The sequence below is a fragment of the Nyctereutes procyonoides genome, unplaced genomic scaffold (genome assembly GCF_905146905.1).
Source record: "Nyctereutes procyonoides isolate TBG_1078 unplaced genomic scaffold, NYPRO_anot_genome, whole genome shotgun sequence".
NCBI classification, from domain to species: domain Eukaryota; kingdom Metazoa; phylum Chordata; class Mammalia; order Carnivora; family Canidae; genus Nyctereutes; species Nyctereutes procyonoides.
The window spans coordinates 57,398,381-57,414,722 of record NW_026575140.1 but is presented as its reverse complement, the minus strand read 5'-3'; the positions used below and the strand labels follow the sequence as shown (position 1 = coordinate 57,414,722).

Sequence of the window (16,342 nt, the reverse complement as noted above, 5' to 3'; positions counted from 1 at the left end):
GCCTCCCTCCCAAAGAAAGGAGCCAGAGGCGGGGGGAGTTTGCCCCTATTGCTTTATTTGGTTTTATACAAGTGACTAAATAAATAGAGTAACAAAAGCAGCTACGTGGGCCCCCAAGACCAAACACCCCAGCTTCCTCTGACTGCCGGCTAGGGTGCCCAGCCCCTTCCTCCTCCCAAGGTACCACTGACCACCCCCCACCCCGCGCAGGGCACAACTGACAGGGCAAACAGAGTGGGAGATCACATTCAGGGGCTAGAAGAAAGGGCCCAGGAGACAAAGATTCTTCATATAAAAGTGGAAATATCTACTAAAAAAATAGTCCAAAAAATGTATGAAAGTCTATTTCAAACCCCCCAGAAGTCTTACAAAAACGGTAAAGCTAAAAATAACCAAGGTCCCTTGTACACCCCCGAGGAAAAGGGGAGGAACCAGGCACTGCTGGTGAGAGTCACAGTGGCAAAGACCCCAGCGGGTGGCTAAGCCCAGGCCCTAGAGGCGTGATGGGCAGGTGACCGATGAGACACCCAGTCATAGGACAGAAGCACCAAGGGCGGACTGGATGGGCCGAGGGAGGAAACTCAACGCGGCCCCGCTGCGCGCCCTACATAACATCCACAAAGAACTCACTGGGGTTGCCCATGGCCATGTGGAAGCTTTGGCGGCTAGCTGTCAGTTCTGGGGGCACAGAGCCCAGGTCTCTGACAGGAGGGGCCCCTGGGGGCTGCACTGCTGGTGGGACAGGGGGTGGAGGGGGGGGCATCATGACCACCATCATAGGATTATAGGGGAGGGCCATCCCCGGGGGTGGCCCATAGGGATGGAGCCCAGGGTGGGCTCGGAGATTGGGGACACCCCCTGACGAGCCTCTGGAAGGGGGAGGGCCCCCATCACCAGCCCCACCCGGCTCCCCGCCCCGCCGAAGGCTGCCCCCACGGCTGGAGGGCTCAGACTCACTGCCGCTGCCGGACTTGGACTCAGGGGCCCTTTCCTCGGGCCTCCCTGTACGGCCTGCCCCCCCATCGCTTCGTGTTGACCCACTGCTCCGGCTCCCTGTGAAGGTGGAGGGGATGGAGCCGCCTGAGCCCTGGCCCAGTGTCCCTCGGCCTTCCCAGTCCCCTGGGCTGTCCCCACCACCAGCGCTACCCGCTGTCAGACCATGACTTACCCTCGCTGTGCTGGCTGCTGGCACTGCCGCCACCATAGGTGTAGGATGACAGCTCGTGGTAGGGGGGCGGCTGCGGGCTGTATGGGTGTGGAGTTGGGTACTGGTAGGAGAAGGTGGGCAGCAGAGGCCAGGGGGTCGCCCCAGGCAGAGGAGCCAAGGTGTCCTGGTCTGAAGCCCCACTGGAGCCATCGTTGTCATTCAGAGACAGGTTGACCAGGTCTGGAAAGCAAGAGAGGAGATGGAGAGTCGCTGCTTCAAGAGGCTGGGATGTCAGGCATCGCAGAGAAGCTGATTCCCTGAACCATGCATGATGGAGGTGAAGACAAGGGCCTCTGACAGGACACTCCTCCTGTACCACTGCCATTGCTCCCAGGGCCACAAGTACCCCATGCTCTCGTGAAACTCCAGAGAAGACAGCACCCCCCCTCTGCCCGGGTACCCCCAGCCCCGCACCCAGGGCCAGCCTGGCCACAAAACACAGGAGGATGTTGTTGGCCAGGGCAGGTCCCAACGCAGGACACACACTGCTTAACAGTGGCCCTGGCTGGCTACTGGAGGTGGAACAAGGCAGCGGGGACACACAGACTCACAGCTCTCACAGCCGCCACTGAGGTCTCCGAAGACGTAATAGCACTGCTCGGAAAACGTGATCTTGTTCACAGTGTGGCGGATGAGGCCCGCCTTGAGCAGCCCGCTGGCATACTTGCGGGCCTCCCGCCGCTCAGGAAAGCCCTCCACGTGATGGTAGAGCCAGTCGACCACGTCCGAGCCTGAGATCAGAGAGCACTCAGGTTCTCCTCTCCAGCTCCTGCCTCACCCCTGCCCACCACTGCCACCTCATCTTCATGCCACCTGCCTGGGGCCCACCCATACCCAGAAAGGCGTTAGGGATGGTGATCTTGAGCCACATGCGGTCTCGAACTTCCAGTCCAGACTCCGGAGCTGCCATGGCCTTGGTGACAGATGCCATGTCCGTATGGATGGACAGACCCCGGCCCTCACAGCCTATCGGAGAAGAAATAAGGAGTAGAGATGGGGCCACACACTGCTGAAAGGCCTCCCAGGGAGGGGAGGGTGAGGTAGGCTGGGGGCTCACCCTCGGGCAGAGAAGACCCGGATGTCATGGTGCTCATGGAAGAGGAGCCCGGGTAGGTGGGGAAGGTGCCAGTCAGTGCAGCCGAGTGAGACACCCAGGCAGCTGGGTCGATCGGCTGGATGGGCTCATCTGGGACAGAGAAGGTCCCCACAATGATCGTTTCCCTGCCACTCCCCAACTGAGACCCCCGACCCCCATCCCACCTCTGCCCTGACCCTCCTCCACCCCTTCAGCACTCACTTCGAGGAAGAGTGAAATAGGCCTGGGGAGACGGATCCCAGCACTTGGCCACAGTCAGCACAATGGGGCTGTGGGGACGGGGAGAAGCAGTCAGGCAGGGGAGGGGGGGATGGGGTGAGGCTTTGGAAGGGTGGAGGATGGACAGAGACACAGACGGACCAGGCTGGAGAGCTGAGCCTGGAGGCATCAGTGAAGGTGACCCACCGACACAGACAACACTAGAAATGAGGCTGAAACACAGAACCACACACACTCTATGTATGGGTCCATGCAGAGCCAGTCCAAGTCAGAGAAGCTGAGCCCGCTGATCGAGGATGGGGACGGACACATGCACATGGACACACACACAAGGGGAGGGGAGACAAAGCAGTGCAGTGGTGACAGATGACAAAGGACGCCAGGGCAGTGCTCCCTGCCAGGGAGACTGGGGAGGGGACTGCAGACTCTGGAGCACAACCCCCCAGCTCACGATCAGGTGGGGGTCATGCGGGCCATCCTCTGCCCCACGGTGATGTCACGTTATGGCTCAGCTCCTCTGGACATGCACCACCACGCCCATGCTAAGGGTGAAGCCACGGGCACCAGTAGAGCAGACGAGAGGTGGCTCACCCCGGCTTGTGCACGATGTCCCGCAGCACCCGCACTGCATCATCGTTGCTCATGTTCTCGAAATTCATGTCGTTGACCTGGAAGCCAGGTTGGCAGGTGAGTGTGGGTGAGAGCTGGTGAGACGCATCTGCCCCCCAGATCCCCCACAGGGCACCTGCAGCAGCATGTCACCCGGCTCGATGCGCCCATCGGCTGCCACCGCACCGCCCTTCATGATGGAGCCAATGTAGATGCCGCCGTCGCCCCGCTCGTTGCTCTGGCCCACAATGGAGATGCCCAGGAAGTTGTACTTCTCTGCAGAGCAGGCGCCCATGACGAGGAAGCCAGCCAGGGTTCCCCGGGGCCCCCCCCCGGACCCCCAACTGGGGCCCCCTCATACCCATGTTGAGTGTGACCGTGATGATGTTGAGAGACATGGTGGAGTCAGTGACGCTGCTGAAGGACGACGCCTAGTGGGGAGACAGGGAAGGCTTGGGTTGCCTCCAATGACCCCAGATTCTCACTTTCTGGGCCCACATACCCCTGAGACCAAGACCCCCTACTCCTACAAGATGTGGCCATCCCGTGAGCTCCCCTCACCCTCTCCAGGCGGGGTGGCCGCTGTTTCCTCCGCCGCCGGTGGCGCTTGAGGAGGCGAGAGGCACTGCTCTGCTCCGTGGAGCTGCTGAATCTGTCCGGAGGAGAGGTAGGGGAGTGCTGGCTGGCAGAGCAGGTGGGGGGGGGGGGGAGGCAGAGACCAGCTTGGGCCTGGAGGACATCAGCCGGTGGAGCTGGGAAGTGCAGGGCTGGGTGCCACACCTGCTCATGGTGTCATCCTCATCGGAGTCCCCCAGGCTAGTGCTCTCCAGCTCGCTGGTCATAAGGGTTGAGGAGCTCTCATACCCGGCCAGGTGGCGCTCCAGCCTCGAGGGTCCACCAGGCCTGTGGCCCCCTGCTGTGAAAAACCAGAACCGTCGGGGACCTGACCTCAGGCTGCCTCCCCCATCACAAGGGGGCCTGAGCCCAGCCCCCAGCTCCTGGGCTCCTGGGCCCCCCTCACCACCGTGCTCACTGCTGTCTCTCCTACGAGGCCGTTCCCGCCGCAGGGACACCACCGACTCGGTTTCCGTCTCAGGCTCCAGGTTCTCCCGGCTGCTGGACACGTTAGGGCTGGGTGGATAGAGATGGCATGCAACCCCGTCAGGGGGACGGGGCTCCGTGTCCTCAACCTCCCCCTGCCCAGGGGCTGGGGTCTCCTCCTTGCCTCCCTCCCCCGGACTAAAGAATCCCAGAGACTCACTGGAAGGACGGAGGCCTAGAGTCCCCGATGCCGCTGGTCCTCTCCGGTGGCAGGGGGGGTAGCGGTGGGGGGGGCGGTGCCAGCTCTGCCCGGGGCTCGTGGGCTGGGGGAGCCATCTCGGGTTGGGGGTTCTCTGACGACACCAGCTGGAAAGATGCAATGACAAAAACTGACTCAAACAAGGAGGGAGGCATCCGAGGTGGGAAGACAGGGAGAAGACAGGGTCTGAGCAAGCACGTGGCCTGCAAAAAACACAGGGAAAGCAGGAGGGAGCGGTAGATGCTCCAGAAGGCTGAGGAGCTACAGCTGGCTCCCCAAGCAGGTGGAGTGGTGAGGACCCAGACTGACAGGACCCTGGCGATGCGGGATGGACAGGGCTGCTTACCCAGGACACCACCCTCCCGTTGAAGCAGGGAAGGTGGGCGTTGTCATCTGAAATCTCCTCCTTCACCACCCTGCCAGGAGGGACAACACAAGAACCAGTGAGATCGGCCTAGCGCCCCCCACATGCACCCCGACTCGAGGCTTCTCATCTTCGTCCAGCTCGAGGACGATGACTTTCGTGCAGCCCGGCCAGGCCCTCTTCCCCAACACCGAGACACTTCACTCTCATGCCCCAGGAGTCTCCAAATTCACTCACCCCCTTTCCTTCCTCCTCCTCCTCCTCTCCCCAGCTCATCCTCGGCTTTCAATGCTGGTCCAAAGATTTCCCAGAGTCTGTGTCAAACCTCATTCTCTAATCTCAACGACCGTCGCACTCCCTCAGGTGACCCCAGCTGCCCCAAAGATCTCTAACCTTTGGGGTCTCTAACAGCCCAGAATGACCCCAAACCTCCCTGAGCCCTACCCCGCTCCTCAAGGCGCCGTCCCCAAACCCTCTGAAGTCTCTATTCTCATGCTTTCTTGGTTTTCTCTAAGTCACGTCCAAAGCCCTAGCCCAACATGCTACCTTTCCCCCATGAAAATATACCCATGAGACCCAAGGATGAGACCTCCTCGCTAGGCTGAGCACTCCCAAGGAGAGGTGAAGCCCACCTTCCCCTTCCCCCGGGGCTCATCTGGCACAAAATTCTACACTGAGCAACCTGTTCTGCCTGACGGACCTCAAAGCCTAGCCTTGGGGTCATTCCTCCCCTGGGTTCCTTGGGATGGACAGGACTTTGCCCCTTCTTCTCAACCACCATGTGGGATCACCACAGCCTATTCTGTTCAACACCGCATCCTGGTCACACAGCAAAGACCCTGATGGTGGTGAGGTGAATGTTAATAAATATCTGTTGAATACTGTTAACGAGTATACTTGTTGAACAAGTATCTCATGAATAAACACGAACTGTGAGACTCTGAGCATTGAACAGAAAATCTCTCTCATACTCTCACATCCTCACCTCCAAATTAGGACAGCCTGTCTGATTAACCCTTTACCCTAATATGGTTCTAGGAGCCTGGATGCGTGACAACTTAATCCCACTTGTTATCGATAGGGCCACTCAGCCCAATCCCTACCACTGCTCTGTCTCGATATAACGCTGGATTCTTAGAGATGTAACCCAGTCTTGGCGGAGCCAAGCCCGGCAAATGATTCCACTCTCTATCACCATAACCCCATTTACAGATTAGCTGAGCTCAACGCTAGCGATCATCACAACTCGCAAAAAAATTACTGTGCATCACTTACCTATACGAAGTTTCTTCCACCAACTGTGTCTATCTCCTGGGTCACATCATTGCTAACAAACAGGAATTTCGATCTAAATCAAAGGTAACTCCCAACACAGTCCCACCTTCCTCACGTTCAACGGTCTTTCTCAGTAGAAGCCAGTCCATTCAGCTATCCCAGAACATGAGCTGTCTCAGGCCAATCCACCCTGCCTTCAAGAGCTGAGGCTGGCTACCTGGAGAGCTCAGCCTCAAAAACCATAAGCAAATTTATTATTAAGAATCTAAGTCTGGCCCAGAATGACCCCAAACACTCCAGAATAGCCATATTGGGCTATTTTAGCAATGACCTACAACGTCTCCACACGCAGCCGTCCATACCAATACAGACCAGATTATCCCAATACAGCTGTCTGCACTGGCATAGCCTCAAAAACCCTGTCTGCCTCTCTACAGAGCGTCCCCATGAAACACTTGACCCCAACAGAAACTTAAGATCAACCAACACAACCTAGAAGAGACAGAACAGCAGAAATTCTTCCGAGAGAGCCTGGTAATCTGCTCCAAAGCAGCCTAGAACATCCCAACACACCCTTTTCTGCACCAGAACAGGCCAGATGTCCCCAAACAATCTTATCTGCTCTAGGATGGTCTGGAATGCCCTAAAGCACCCCAACACGGCCCAATCATCGAGATTCCACAATACTGCCCGTGGGCTGCAGGTCTGCTCGGAAGGCATCGGATTACCCAGAATAACTCCCAAATAAACCATTGTGCCCCATTCTATTCCAGAACAGCCTAATCTTTCCTGATCTGGTTCGGCACGGCCCGGTGTGTCGTCCTGGAGCTCCGTGCGCCCCGATTTGTCCAAGCATAACCTTACCCAACCTGGGATGCCCAATCTAACCCCCGCATAATGCCCTGTCCAGCACTCCAGCCCAGGAAAACCCAGCGTGGCCTAAGGCCGACCTGTGCCCCTCAGCAGTGGCCGATCCACCGCCGCGCAGCCCCCACCGGTTCCAGCCTAGGCCTCGCGCTCACCCGAAATCCTGATCCATAGACTTGAAAAAGTACTTAGCGCCCGCGGGCCGCTGCAGGACGCTCTTGAAGTCACCGAGGGTGATGCGTTCGGCCGGAACAGGGATCTTCACCAGGTAGGGAGTCTCCTCCTCATCCAGGTGGTAAATCACCTTCGTCTCCCCGACGCCGCCGCCCCCCGCGCCGCTGCCCGCCATGGTCTCGCCCGCGCGCTCCCGGGTCCCGCCGCCCACCCAACCCGGCGAAGTGCCCCCACCGCGCCTGCGCACACCCGCACCCCGCCGCGCGAGCGCGGACACGATCGGCCGGGCGCCGGAAAGGCGCGGAGGGAAGGCGAAGGGGATCAGCGGGGTGGCGGCCGACGGAAGGGAAGGGGGCGGGCCGGAGGGCTCAACCCGATGCCGCAGACTCGGCCGCCGTCGCCGCCGCCACCGCGCGCCACCGCCGCCGACGTCGCGGGCGCCCTGCGGCACCCCGCCCACCTCTCCCCATGTCACGTGGCCCGCGGCGGCCCGCCCTCCGTCACGTGACTCCTCCGACCACGTGACCTACAGGCCCCGCCCAGTGCCATCGCCACGTGATCGTTGCTTTCAGCAACGGTCTCCTAGCCCTCGACGGCCCCGCCCCCAAATGTGTCCCCACCCGCGTCCTCTGAGCACCCCGGCGGAGGCCGGCACTGGCCTTCGGGGGGCCTGGCCACTGGTACCCATCCCGTTTGGCCCCACTCGGGCGGAGAGCTCCAAACAACGTTGATTCCCTGGAGCGTGCGTGTTGGGAGATAGGATGGGGGTCCTGGGCTGGGGTGCCCGGTGGAAGCAAGCTGACTGAGGGCCAGGCTGGGGGCGGGGGTCTGGGGAGCTGGGGGGTGGGGGCGCCCAGAGCCGGGTGGTTTTCTGCTCTGGAGGTGGGCTTCAGCCCCCCCCACCCCCCCACACCTTCTGCTTTTCCACCGCGCCCCCACCCAAGCAGGACAGTCAGGGAGGGCTATAAACACAAAAGAGCCCACTCTGCTTTATTTACAATACGCAGGCTGTCTGTACAAACAGCTGGCCAATATTATTAAAAACAAAAGAGGTGAGCGAACATATCGTCACCTGTTTTCCTTCCTCCCTTGGCCAGACCCTGGTTGGTACTCCACCTCCGAGCTGCCCTGCCCAAAAGGGGAAGTCCAAAATTAAAAATACAACCGGTGTAGAATAAATGGGGAGATAAAAGAAAAGATGAAGAAGGGGAGTGCTCTATTTACACTAGAGTTTTATAGCCAGCTGTCCCATTCCACCCCAATTCCAACCCTGGCCCAGAAAGCGAAGGGTGGCAGGTCTAGGGGACAGAAATTATGTGTCTAGGGACCAGCCTCTCACCCCCAACTGCAGCAGGTCCATATTCAAGTCCACAAGGAGGGAAGGAAAGATAAGGTTGGAAGGTGAGACACTCCTTTCCAAACCAGCCTCCAGTGGGAATTCCTGCCTCGAGTGGGACAATACCCAAGCTCCAGGGGGACGGGCCGAAGACCCGGAGGCTCAGCTCCCAAGTCATGCTGTCACAGGGAGTCCCAGCCTAGGCACGGCGATGTCAGGGCTCTCCAGACTTGGGAGTACCCCCTAACCGCCGGGCCTCTGGCCGCAGTTCCTTGCATTTCTGGCAGTAAAAGAAGTCAGGGACGTTGGTCTTCTTGATCTTAGCACAAGAGAGGTGGATCCACGTCCCACACAGGCTGCACTCAATCATGGGCCGCCCTGCAAAGGGCTTTCGGCAGTAGCATGTGATCAGGTCCCATGAGTCATCACCTGGGGAGAGAAGGTTTGCTTGGTGTTGAGTTGTCTGCAACAGCCCCAGGCCCACCCTCCAAGCCAAGCCTGGGTGGCCCCAAACCTCACCTGATTCTACCATGATGTCCTCATCCATGACCCGCATTTCGCCTTCACTGGAGCTGGCATCACCATCCTGGCTCGTTTCAGTGCTGCCCACTTCCTTGCTTTCGCCGTCGGTGGGAGGGGCTCCTTCGGGGTGCACTGTGGCTGGAGGCCTAGAAGCCTCAGGGGGTGTTGGCAGCACGGGGGCTGGGGCTTCCCCCCCTACCATGGCTACCATGTCTTCCTCTTCTTCCTCTTCCTCCTCTTCCTCCTCCTCTTCAGAGTCTGTGTCACTGGGGGGTGCCCGGGGAGGCCCAGGAGGTGGGAGTCTATCTCCTCGGTCTGCCTTTTTCAACTTCCGTTTCTTGCTCTTCTTAATTCGAGACCTCTTTTCCCCGTCCCCAGGAGCTGGCCGAGGCCTCCTAAGCACCCCAAAGCCAGCCCCCCCTCCTGGCCCCAACTTTCGGTTCTTCCGGTCCTTCTTTCGAGGGGGCTGTGAGAGGTCTCCCTGGGCAAGGGGTACTGGGGTGAGAGCAGCAGGGGGTCGGGAGGCGTGTGTCAGGGAGGTGGGGGACAGTGGGGACGCCACTTTGGGACCATCTAGATCAAAGAGAGAGTCCTTGAGCTTCATCTTCTCGAGCAGAGTTGCACTGTCAGGGGCCTGCAGACGAGAGAAAGTGGACCTTGGGGGTCCTGGCTGAGTGGGACCCCCCTGAGCTGCCCTCCTCTTGGATGACTTTGCTTTCTTCACAAACGTCTGGATGGTTCGGAGATCTGAAGGGGCTGAGTCCCAGCCATCACTGTCTGCTGCACTCTCACCGCGCAATGGAGAGCTGGAGCCAGAGGCTGGCCAGTCACTTTCCTTGAAGGGGGTGGCAGGGAGATCAGCGTCAGCAAGCCGCCCAGTGGCATCTCATCCCATCTACAAACCCAGCTTAAAAACCAGGGTCAAGACTGACCCCAAAATATCCTGCCCAAGCCACCCAAGATCACTATACTCATAATTGTCCCCCCCCCCCAATTCCCCTTAGCATCTCCTCTTGGCAATGTCTACGTTACCTCTGCCCTCACATCCTGGCTGTCTCCCCAGTACCCCCTGCCTGACAGCACTGTCTCCCTAGACCAGAGCCCTCTTTCTTTACCGGCTTTCCTAAAGTCCCATTTGTGAACCACTTTCAGCTTTCTCAAAGGCATGAAAAGGCTCTTCCATGATCACGCCCTATCCCTAGACCATTCACTGCTACTCAACCTACCTAATTAATACCACCCCCTAGGGCATTTTTCCCACCAGCTACCCGGTTTCACTTGTGGTAGATTTCTCCTATCAAGGAAAGCAGTCCCCGTTGCTTCGCACCCTTCCAAGGTCCTAGCACACCACCCCTCAGCTTGTTGTCCCCCAGTCCCTACCTCTTTACTAGGGGGGATGTAACCGGCATAAGCCAAGACAAAACTGCAGAATTTGTTGAAATCTTCAATTGTTCTCCGACGTTTCTCTGGAGGCTGAAAGGAAGGAAACCTGTATCACAAGGAATTTAAAAGGGACCTTCCGAAGAAGGCACAGTCCCTGTGGTAAGCGATCTAGAACCAGCAGGAGGAGGAGGAGGAAGAGGGAGGGAGGGCCACCGACAGAAATACCGGCCAGCAAAGGTAAAGGAAAGCTCACCTGAGTTTCTGGCTTCAGGGTCGGAGGTGGATCTGGGAAAGCAATAAAAGCTGAGTCAAGGCACCAGCAGAGTCCGTGCGAAGACCCAGCTCTAAATCTCCAAAGTCCCAAGCGAACCGAACCCCCTCTCGCCTCCGGTCCCCCCGCCAGGCCGGCAGGTCCCCAGCTGTGCTGGACTCGCCCCTGCTCCCCCTTCCGCCCTGCGAGGGGCGGAGTCAGGGCGCGGCGCCCTCCCAGGCCTCGCTATAGCGCTCCCCTTCCCCCCACCGGAGGCCTGGCGCCCCGCCCCCCCAACTCACGGTTTCTCTCGACTCCACAGTCTACTCGATCTCTTGGCGCCCCACCCCGCCATACCGCTCCCCGGACCGAGCCCCGGCCGCCGCCTGCCCTGCCCTTCCCACGCGCCCAGCGCCTCGCGCCCCCGCCGGGCTGCGATCCGCCGCCCGGGGCCCTCGGAGCCCGCACACGCAGCCCGCCGGCCCCCAGGGTCCAGGATGACCACGCCGAACCGCTCCCCGCCCTCCGGCCCCTTCTGCCCGAGCACGAGGCCCGGCGTGCCCCTCACCTCCCCCTCCAACACACACAGGCACACACATCCAACGCCACTCTGCGGCCGGGACGGACCGGAGAGCTCTGGCTCGGACGGCCCCACCTGCCCCCTCCGACCGCGCTCCCCACAATTTCGCCGTCCCTCCGCCCCCATCCGGGGCTTTGGCCCCTCCCCGTCTCGAGCTCCTCGGGCTCCCCGCCGGGCCCCCGGGCCCAATTCCTAGCCCTCCGGCCGCCGCCCCCCCTCCGCCCCCGTACTCACCACCAAGTGACTAGGCTGCGGACCCCTAAACTCTGGCCGCCCACTCTTCCCCCCCCCCCCGCTACTCTCTCCCTCCACGGCAACCCCCGCTGCTGCCGCCGCCGCTGCCCCCCTCACCCTCCGCAACTCTCAGGCTCCAGCCCTCGCCGACCAACACCCCCCCCAACTCGCCGGTCTGAACACCCCCCCCGCACCCCGCCCCACCGCCCCTACAACTACCCGGCTCTCCTCGCTTCCCGGCGTTCTGTCCCCACAACTACCCGCCCTGTCCAGGTCTCCCTAGCGAAGACAATACCCAGACCCCCTCTTCTCCCCACAACTCTCTGCCCAGCCCTCCAACAATCACCCGGCCACCTCCAGCGGCAACTACCCGGAGCTCCGACACCGCCGCCACAAACTCCCCCACCTCGGCCAACTACCGGGCTCCTCACTCAGTCCTCCTCTACATCCTCCCTCCTCAACAACTCTTGGGCTCCCGATACCCCCCCCAACCTCCCGGCCTCAGGGCCCCAACGTGCTGGAGGCCCTCTCGGCCCCTAACCCCCGGAGCTCCGGCTCCCACTCCCCACCCCCCCAACACACACATTCTCGGTGTCTCATATCCAACTACCCCCAGCCCGGTCTCCCACTTCTCTTTCACCAAGGTCTCTCAACTCGTCGCTCTCCCAGCTCCAGGGGCAGGCCCTCGACCCCCTCCCCGCGCTCCCCCGCCGGGTTTCGGGGCTCGACCTCCAAGTTTGTCAATTGATTCCTCGCCCGCCCCCACCCCCCACCGGCTCAGCGCTCCGTGCCGGTCGAGAGCTCACCTTCGGGACTGGGCTCCGCCATGGCTTCCAGCATCGCCCCCTCCCCTCCTCCCGGTCCGGCGCCCCCCTCCCCTTAAGCCGGGGATCCCGGTGCCGCCTCCGGTGCTCGGTGCTCCTACTGCCTCTCTCCACAGAGGTGTCTGCCTCGGCCCGGTAATGACTCGAGTCCGCTAGCCGCTGCCGCCACCTCCCTCTACCCCTGCCTCCCGCACTCCCGGACCGGGCCCCCTCCCCCCGCGCCGCCGGCCGCCTGCTCCCTCCTCCTCCTCCTCTCTCCTCTCTCCTCCCTCCTCCCTCCCCTCTACCCCCTCCCTTCGCGGGCGCCGACGCACAATGCATCATGGGGCTTGTAGTCTGTCCGGGGCCAGCGGAAAAGGGATCGCATAGGCCTCTGGAACTTCACTTCCCAGCAAGCCAAGGAACGGCGCAGGCGCACTAAACCGCTCCCCTCCCCCGGGGAGTGGCGGGGAGATTGGGAGCAGAGGGCAGAGCGGAAGAGCGCGCGCAGGCTCCTGGGAAATGTAGGCTGGGCGGGACTAAGAAAGAGGGAAAAGAAGGGATTAGAACTCTCGGCCACCATACTGCCTCATTCTGCGGCTTCTTTCTCCCCGGGGGACCGCCCCACTTCCGGCCAGGCGGAGAAATGCTTGCTGGGGGATGAAGTTCTCCTGATGATAATGGCTCCCTCCTCCCTCCCTTGAATTCCACCCACTGGCACCAAGTCTGGTCAAGTGAGATGCAACCCAGGACAGAGTCCTCTGACTGGCTCCCACGCACGAAAATCTCTTCTTTCATCCAAAAGCTGTAACAAACTTGGGTGCATTTATCTAAAGTGGATACTTACTTTCTCCCCAGGAACCCAAAGTAAAAAAAACAAAAGCCACTCTATTTTTTACATTGGGACCCAATACACACGTATATAAAAGTATGGTTTCATGACCCGATACTCGGGAGTATTCGATCACAACAAAAATACTTTTGCGCAAGCAGTAACCCAATATCAACAGAATAAACCAGAATGTAGGATTACTGCCCCTCCAACCTCCACTCTCCCCACCAGAGGACAACTAGGAAAAAAGGGGCAGGAAGCAACACAAAGTAAAATCCAGTTCAGGTTGGTGGTTTCCTCTTTATTGATGTGCCTCCTGCCTTCCCCCCAACAATTTCAGTCCCTTCCCTCTACCCCCAAAAATGAAGGTAATGAGAGGAAGGGAATGTTGGGGTTCTGAGCCCCTTGGGCAGTTAGGGAACAGAAACCAAAACAATCACCGGATGTGACAGAGACGGACAATCAAGAAGTCTAGAGCAGAGTGGGAAAGGTCTTCGAAGAGGAAGAGGAGAAAGGAGAGGTCCAAGAAGCCACCTCCCCCATGAGCCCTCCTGCTGAGAAGGGCTGGAGGAGAGCCTCAAACATTAGGAAGTGCAGGTCCCAACAAAGGGAGGTGAGGGATGAGCCCAAAGAAGGAGTAGGTCGAGGATGGGGGCCACCTCTGTCTTTGTAAAACAGGACCCCCCCAACATCAGGGGCAGCAGCTTCACAGACCGTAGACGCTTTCATCACTGTAGGCAATGTATAGAAAGAAGTCTTCTTCGTGGTGTTCCTGGGTGGAGGCAGAAAACTATGGCACTCAGAGGTCGGGGCTGTGGGCACGTGAACCACCCACTGCCCAGACACGTTTTTTGGAAAGCCCGTTCTTTCTGAAGACCCCCAAACACTAGTGGCCTGACTCATACTCACTCATTTGCTCCAGGCCTTAGCAGCCAACAAGATTACCCCTGGCAGCAGTCCTGGACAAAAAGATCTCAAACTGTTCCAAAATCTGCTGCCTTGGGATGGTGGGGAAAGTGGACAAGAGGGTGGATCCAAAGCACTGCTGTAGTTCTCCCTTCCATTCCCAATGTCTTTATCCAAGCCCTCAACCTGGGACTACCCTCAAAATTTTGAGGTCACACGTAAAACTGAGAGGCAGCCAGCTAGTCCAAGAACTGCTGACCTGAAAATCTCTTCCAACACCTCTGCAGAGCCCCTGACTCCTTCCCAGTCACCATACCTGGTATAGCTGACCCATTGTGGCACTGGTGGGTGGAATGACGTTGTTGACAAAGAAAAACAAGGCATCCTCAGCTCGGAGATGAATTCGCTTCCGGATCAAGAAGTAGAACTGACCAACTGCCAAAGAGACAAGATACGATAAAGTCACAGAGATCAAAAAAGGCCTCAGAAGAGCAGTCACTACGGGGAGGCAGCATCTTCCCACGGACACTGTACCCCCACGCACACGCAGCAAACTTGGGTCCTGGGTCAGGTTCCCACCTGTGAGATCAGAAGGCACCAGATATTTTTTTTTGTCCAGGTCTCCTATCCGAGCTTTGGGAGCCTTTTCTACTATCACCTAGAAAAAGAAAGACGGAAATTAGGAAGCATCGAGGGGGGGCAGTCCCACAGCCACCCCGTCGAGAACTCCAGGAACAAAACTGCTAGCACCCCAACCCATCCAACTCGTTTTTCTTTGTCTGGGAACACGCGGTGCAGTCTCAAGCAGAGACATCCTGACCCCGCAGCGTCAGGCTCACCTCGATATCCCGGATCCCCCGGCTGGGCGTCATAATAAACAAGGATCTTAATCAGGCAGGCATGGCTCGTGCGGGCCGACGACAGCGTCGGCCTCGACGAGCCGGCCAGCTGGGAGGTGGCCATGGGAAGCCCCGACTGTCAAACTCCCTGCAGCCTCCCCAGCACGCCCCACGTCTCCCTCGGCCAGCCGCGGCCCCCCACCCCCAGCTCCCTCGCCGCCCCGCTCCTTCCAACCTCCGCTCCCGGACACGGCAGCCCCTGGCCCGGTCCCCGGCCACCCCAGCCAGCAGCCCGATGCCCGCGCTGCCCCGCCGGACCCCAAGCCGGGCTGTGGCGTCAGAGCCAGCGCCCCGCGTCTGCGGCCCCGGCTACGGTTCTCACCGGAACCCGGTCCGGGTATTTCTTTCGGATCTTCTCGCCCTCAGAGCGGCGTTTCTCGAACGGATGCTCTTCTTTATACACGAACTTCATCCTCCCGGGAACCGGGCTGGACCGGGCTGGGCTGAGGGAACCCGGGGGGGGCCGGGACGGGGGGCGGCGGCGACGGCGGCGACGCGCGGGCGGACTCAGCGGAGCGATCCCGGGACTTGCGCCACTTCCCTATTCACCAACCCCGCCTCCGGCCGTCGGGGCCGCCCCGCCCGCTGGGTTACGCTACTAGCGTAACGGCCCTCACGCCGCCGGCGTAGCACCACCTACTGACCGCCCCCCTCACGCCGCCTGCGTAATCGCTTTGGAATCAGCTTGAGGGCTACGCAGCCGACGTAGCCAAGGTGGTTGGTCTGGGCTATGGTCGAAAATAACCGAAAACCCACATTCCGCCGTGCCCCACCGAGCTGGGCACCACAAGGGCTCGGAACTGCCGATTGTATTCTGAGGCTTGGTGCTCCGAAAAGTCTTTTCGGATACAAGGTGAAAAGGGGGATGGGGGGAAAGCAGAGAATTTTAAGGACAGCTATTCACGAAACGCGTCGGTACGCCGAAGGCGGCTGCTGACTCCCAAAACAAAGTAGTACCCAAACGGAGAAGCTGGATCTCCGGGAAGAAAGGAGGGCAGACACGAAACAGGTATTCGCAGAAACGCACAGAACGCCTAGGTTCCAAGGAGGAGTGGACCAATGGGGACCGGAGAGAAGGTCCGAAAGGTAGGGACTACGTCAGCGCGGAGGAACACCTTCGGTACTGGCAGAACGAGTCATGTGATCTCAAAGAAGGGCGGAGCGTCACGTGGCGGCCGCGGGAAGTAGAGCCGGCCGCGGGGGGAGGGGCGCCGGCGGGAGGGGAGGGGGCGGGGCCGAGGGCCGGGGCACTCTCTGCGTCCACGTCGGTGCGCGCGTCCACGTCGGTGCGCCCGCTCACCCACCGCGGCTTTCTCCTGCCATGCAGCTCCGGTTCGCCGTGACCCACGGCTGTCCCTCCGACCCCACCCAGGGCACCCATCCTGCGGCCGAGACCCTTCCCGCCAAAGGTCGACTCGTTCCCTGCTCCTTCCTCCGGAGCCAGCACCGCTGCTCCCTGACCCTCGGGCCTCCTCGGGCCTCCTCG

General features: G+C 60.1%; 3 protein-coding genes across 7 annotated transcripts; all 3 read right to left on the bottom strand.

Moving 5' to 3' along the window:
- Positions 1–35: 35 nt before the first annotated feature.
- Positions 36–7,560, bottom strand: DVL2 (dishevelled segment polarity protein 2). 4 transcript variants are annotated; one of them, XM_055305346.1, is made up of 15 exons: positions 7,093–7,560; positions 4,778–4,847; positions 4,393–4,538; positions 4,153–4,262; positions 3,912–4,047; positions 3,693–3,783; positions 3,493–3,562; positions 3,268–3,407; positions 3,114–3,190; positions 2,505–2,572; positions 2,265–2,393; positions 2,042–2,173; positions 1,759–1,938; positions 1,169–1,387; positions 36–1,053 (listed from the first exon to the last, which is right to left on the bottom strand). In XM_055305346.1, exons 1-15 carry the CDS (start codon positions 7,284–7,286, stop codon positions 605–607), a joined length of 2,211 nt encoding a protein of 736 aa, XP_055161321.1. In that variant the 5' UTR covers positions 7,287–7,560; the 3' UTR covers positions 36–604. The 4 variants fall into 4 exon arrangements, with proteins under 4 accessions (XP_055161321.1, XP_055161322.1, XP_055161323.1 ...); XM_055305347.1 differs by having other exon boundaries at positions 3,912–4,044; XM_055305348.1 differs by having other exon boundaries at positions 4,165–4,262.
- A 516-nt stretch (positions 7,561–8,076) lies between these two features.
- Positions 8,077–12,439, bottom strand: PHF23 (PHD finger protein 23). 2 transcript variants are annotated; one of them, XM_055306025.1, is made up of 5 exons: positions 12,223–12,439; positions 10,606–10,637; positions 10,350–10,442; positions 8,967–9,804; positions 8,077–8,876 (listed from the first exon to the last, which is right to left on the bottom strand). In XM_055306025.1, the coding sequence occupies exons 1-5, from the start codon at positions 12,254–12,256 to the stop codon at positions 8,662–8,664; spliced, it is 1,212 nt and encodes a 403-aa protein (XP_055162000.1). In that variant the 5' UTR covers positions 12,257–12,439; the 3' UTR covers positions 8,077–8,661. The 2 variants fall into 2 exon arrangements, with proteins under 2 accessions (XP_055162000.1, XP_055162001.1); XM_055306026.1 differs by lacking the exon at positions 12,223–12,439 and adding an exon at positions 11,171–11,256.
- Positions 12,440–13,331: 892 nt separating this feature from the next.
- GABARAP (GABA type A receptor-associated protein) lies at positions 13,332–15,397 on the bottom strand. Its single transcript, XM_055306123.1, has 4 exons — positions 15,179–15,397; positions 14,537–14,615; positions 14,274–14,392; positions 13,332–13,823 (listed from the first exon to the last, which is right to left on the bottom strand). The coding sequence occupies exons 1-4, from the start codon at positions 15,266–15,268 to the stop codon at positions 13,758–13,760; spliced, it is 354 nt and encodes a 117-aa protein (XP_055162098.1). The 5' UTR covers positions 15,269–15,397; the 3' UTR covers positions 13,332–13,757.
- Between the last annotated feature and the right edge of the window lie 945 nt (positions 15,398–16,342).

Bases quoted from the DNA above. Each gene is read 5' to 3' on its own strand.
- DVL2 (XM_055305346.1), bottom strand. From the start codon at position 7,286: ATGGCGGGCAGCGGCGCGGGGGGCGGCGGCGTCGGGGAGACGAAGGTG. The intron at 3,563-3,692 runs GTGAGGGGAGCT...TCTCCCCACTAG, and splicing joins GGCCACCCCGCCTGGAGAGG to GCGTCGTCCTTCAGCAGCGT. The intron at 3,408-3,492 runs GTATGAGGGGGC...CCTGCTCTGCAG, and splicing joins CACGGTCACACTCAACATGG to AGAAGTACAACTTCCTGGGC.
- PHF23 (XM_055306025.1), bottom strand. From the start codon at position 12,256: ATGCTGGAAGCCATGGCGGAGCCCAGTCCCGAAG. The intron at 10,443-10,605 runs GTGAGCTTTCCT...CCTTCCTTTCAG, and splicing joins CCCTGAAGCCAGAAACTCAG to CCTCCAGAGAAACGTCGGAG. The intron at 9,805-10,349 runs GTAGGGACTGGG...ACCCCCTTCAAG, and splicing joins ACATCCCCCCTAGTAAAGAG to GAAAGTGACTGGCCAGCCTC.
- GABARAP (XM_055306123.1), bottom strand. From the start codon at position 15,268: ATGAAGTTCGTGTATAAAGAAGAGCATCCGTTCGAGAAACGCCGCTCT. The intron at 14,616-15,178 runs GTGAGAACCGTA...TTCTTTTTCTAG, and splicing joins AATACCCGGACCGGGTTCCG to GTGATAGTAGAAAAGGCTCC. The intron at 13,824-14,273 runs GTATGGTGACTG...GCCTCCACCCAG, and splicing joins CAATGGGTCAGCTATACCAG to GAACACCACGAAGAAGACTT.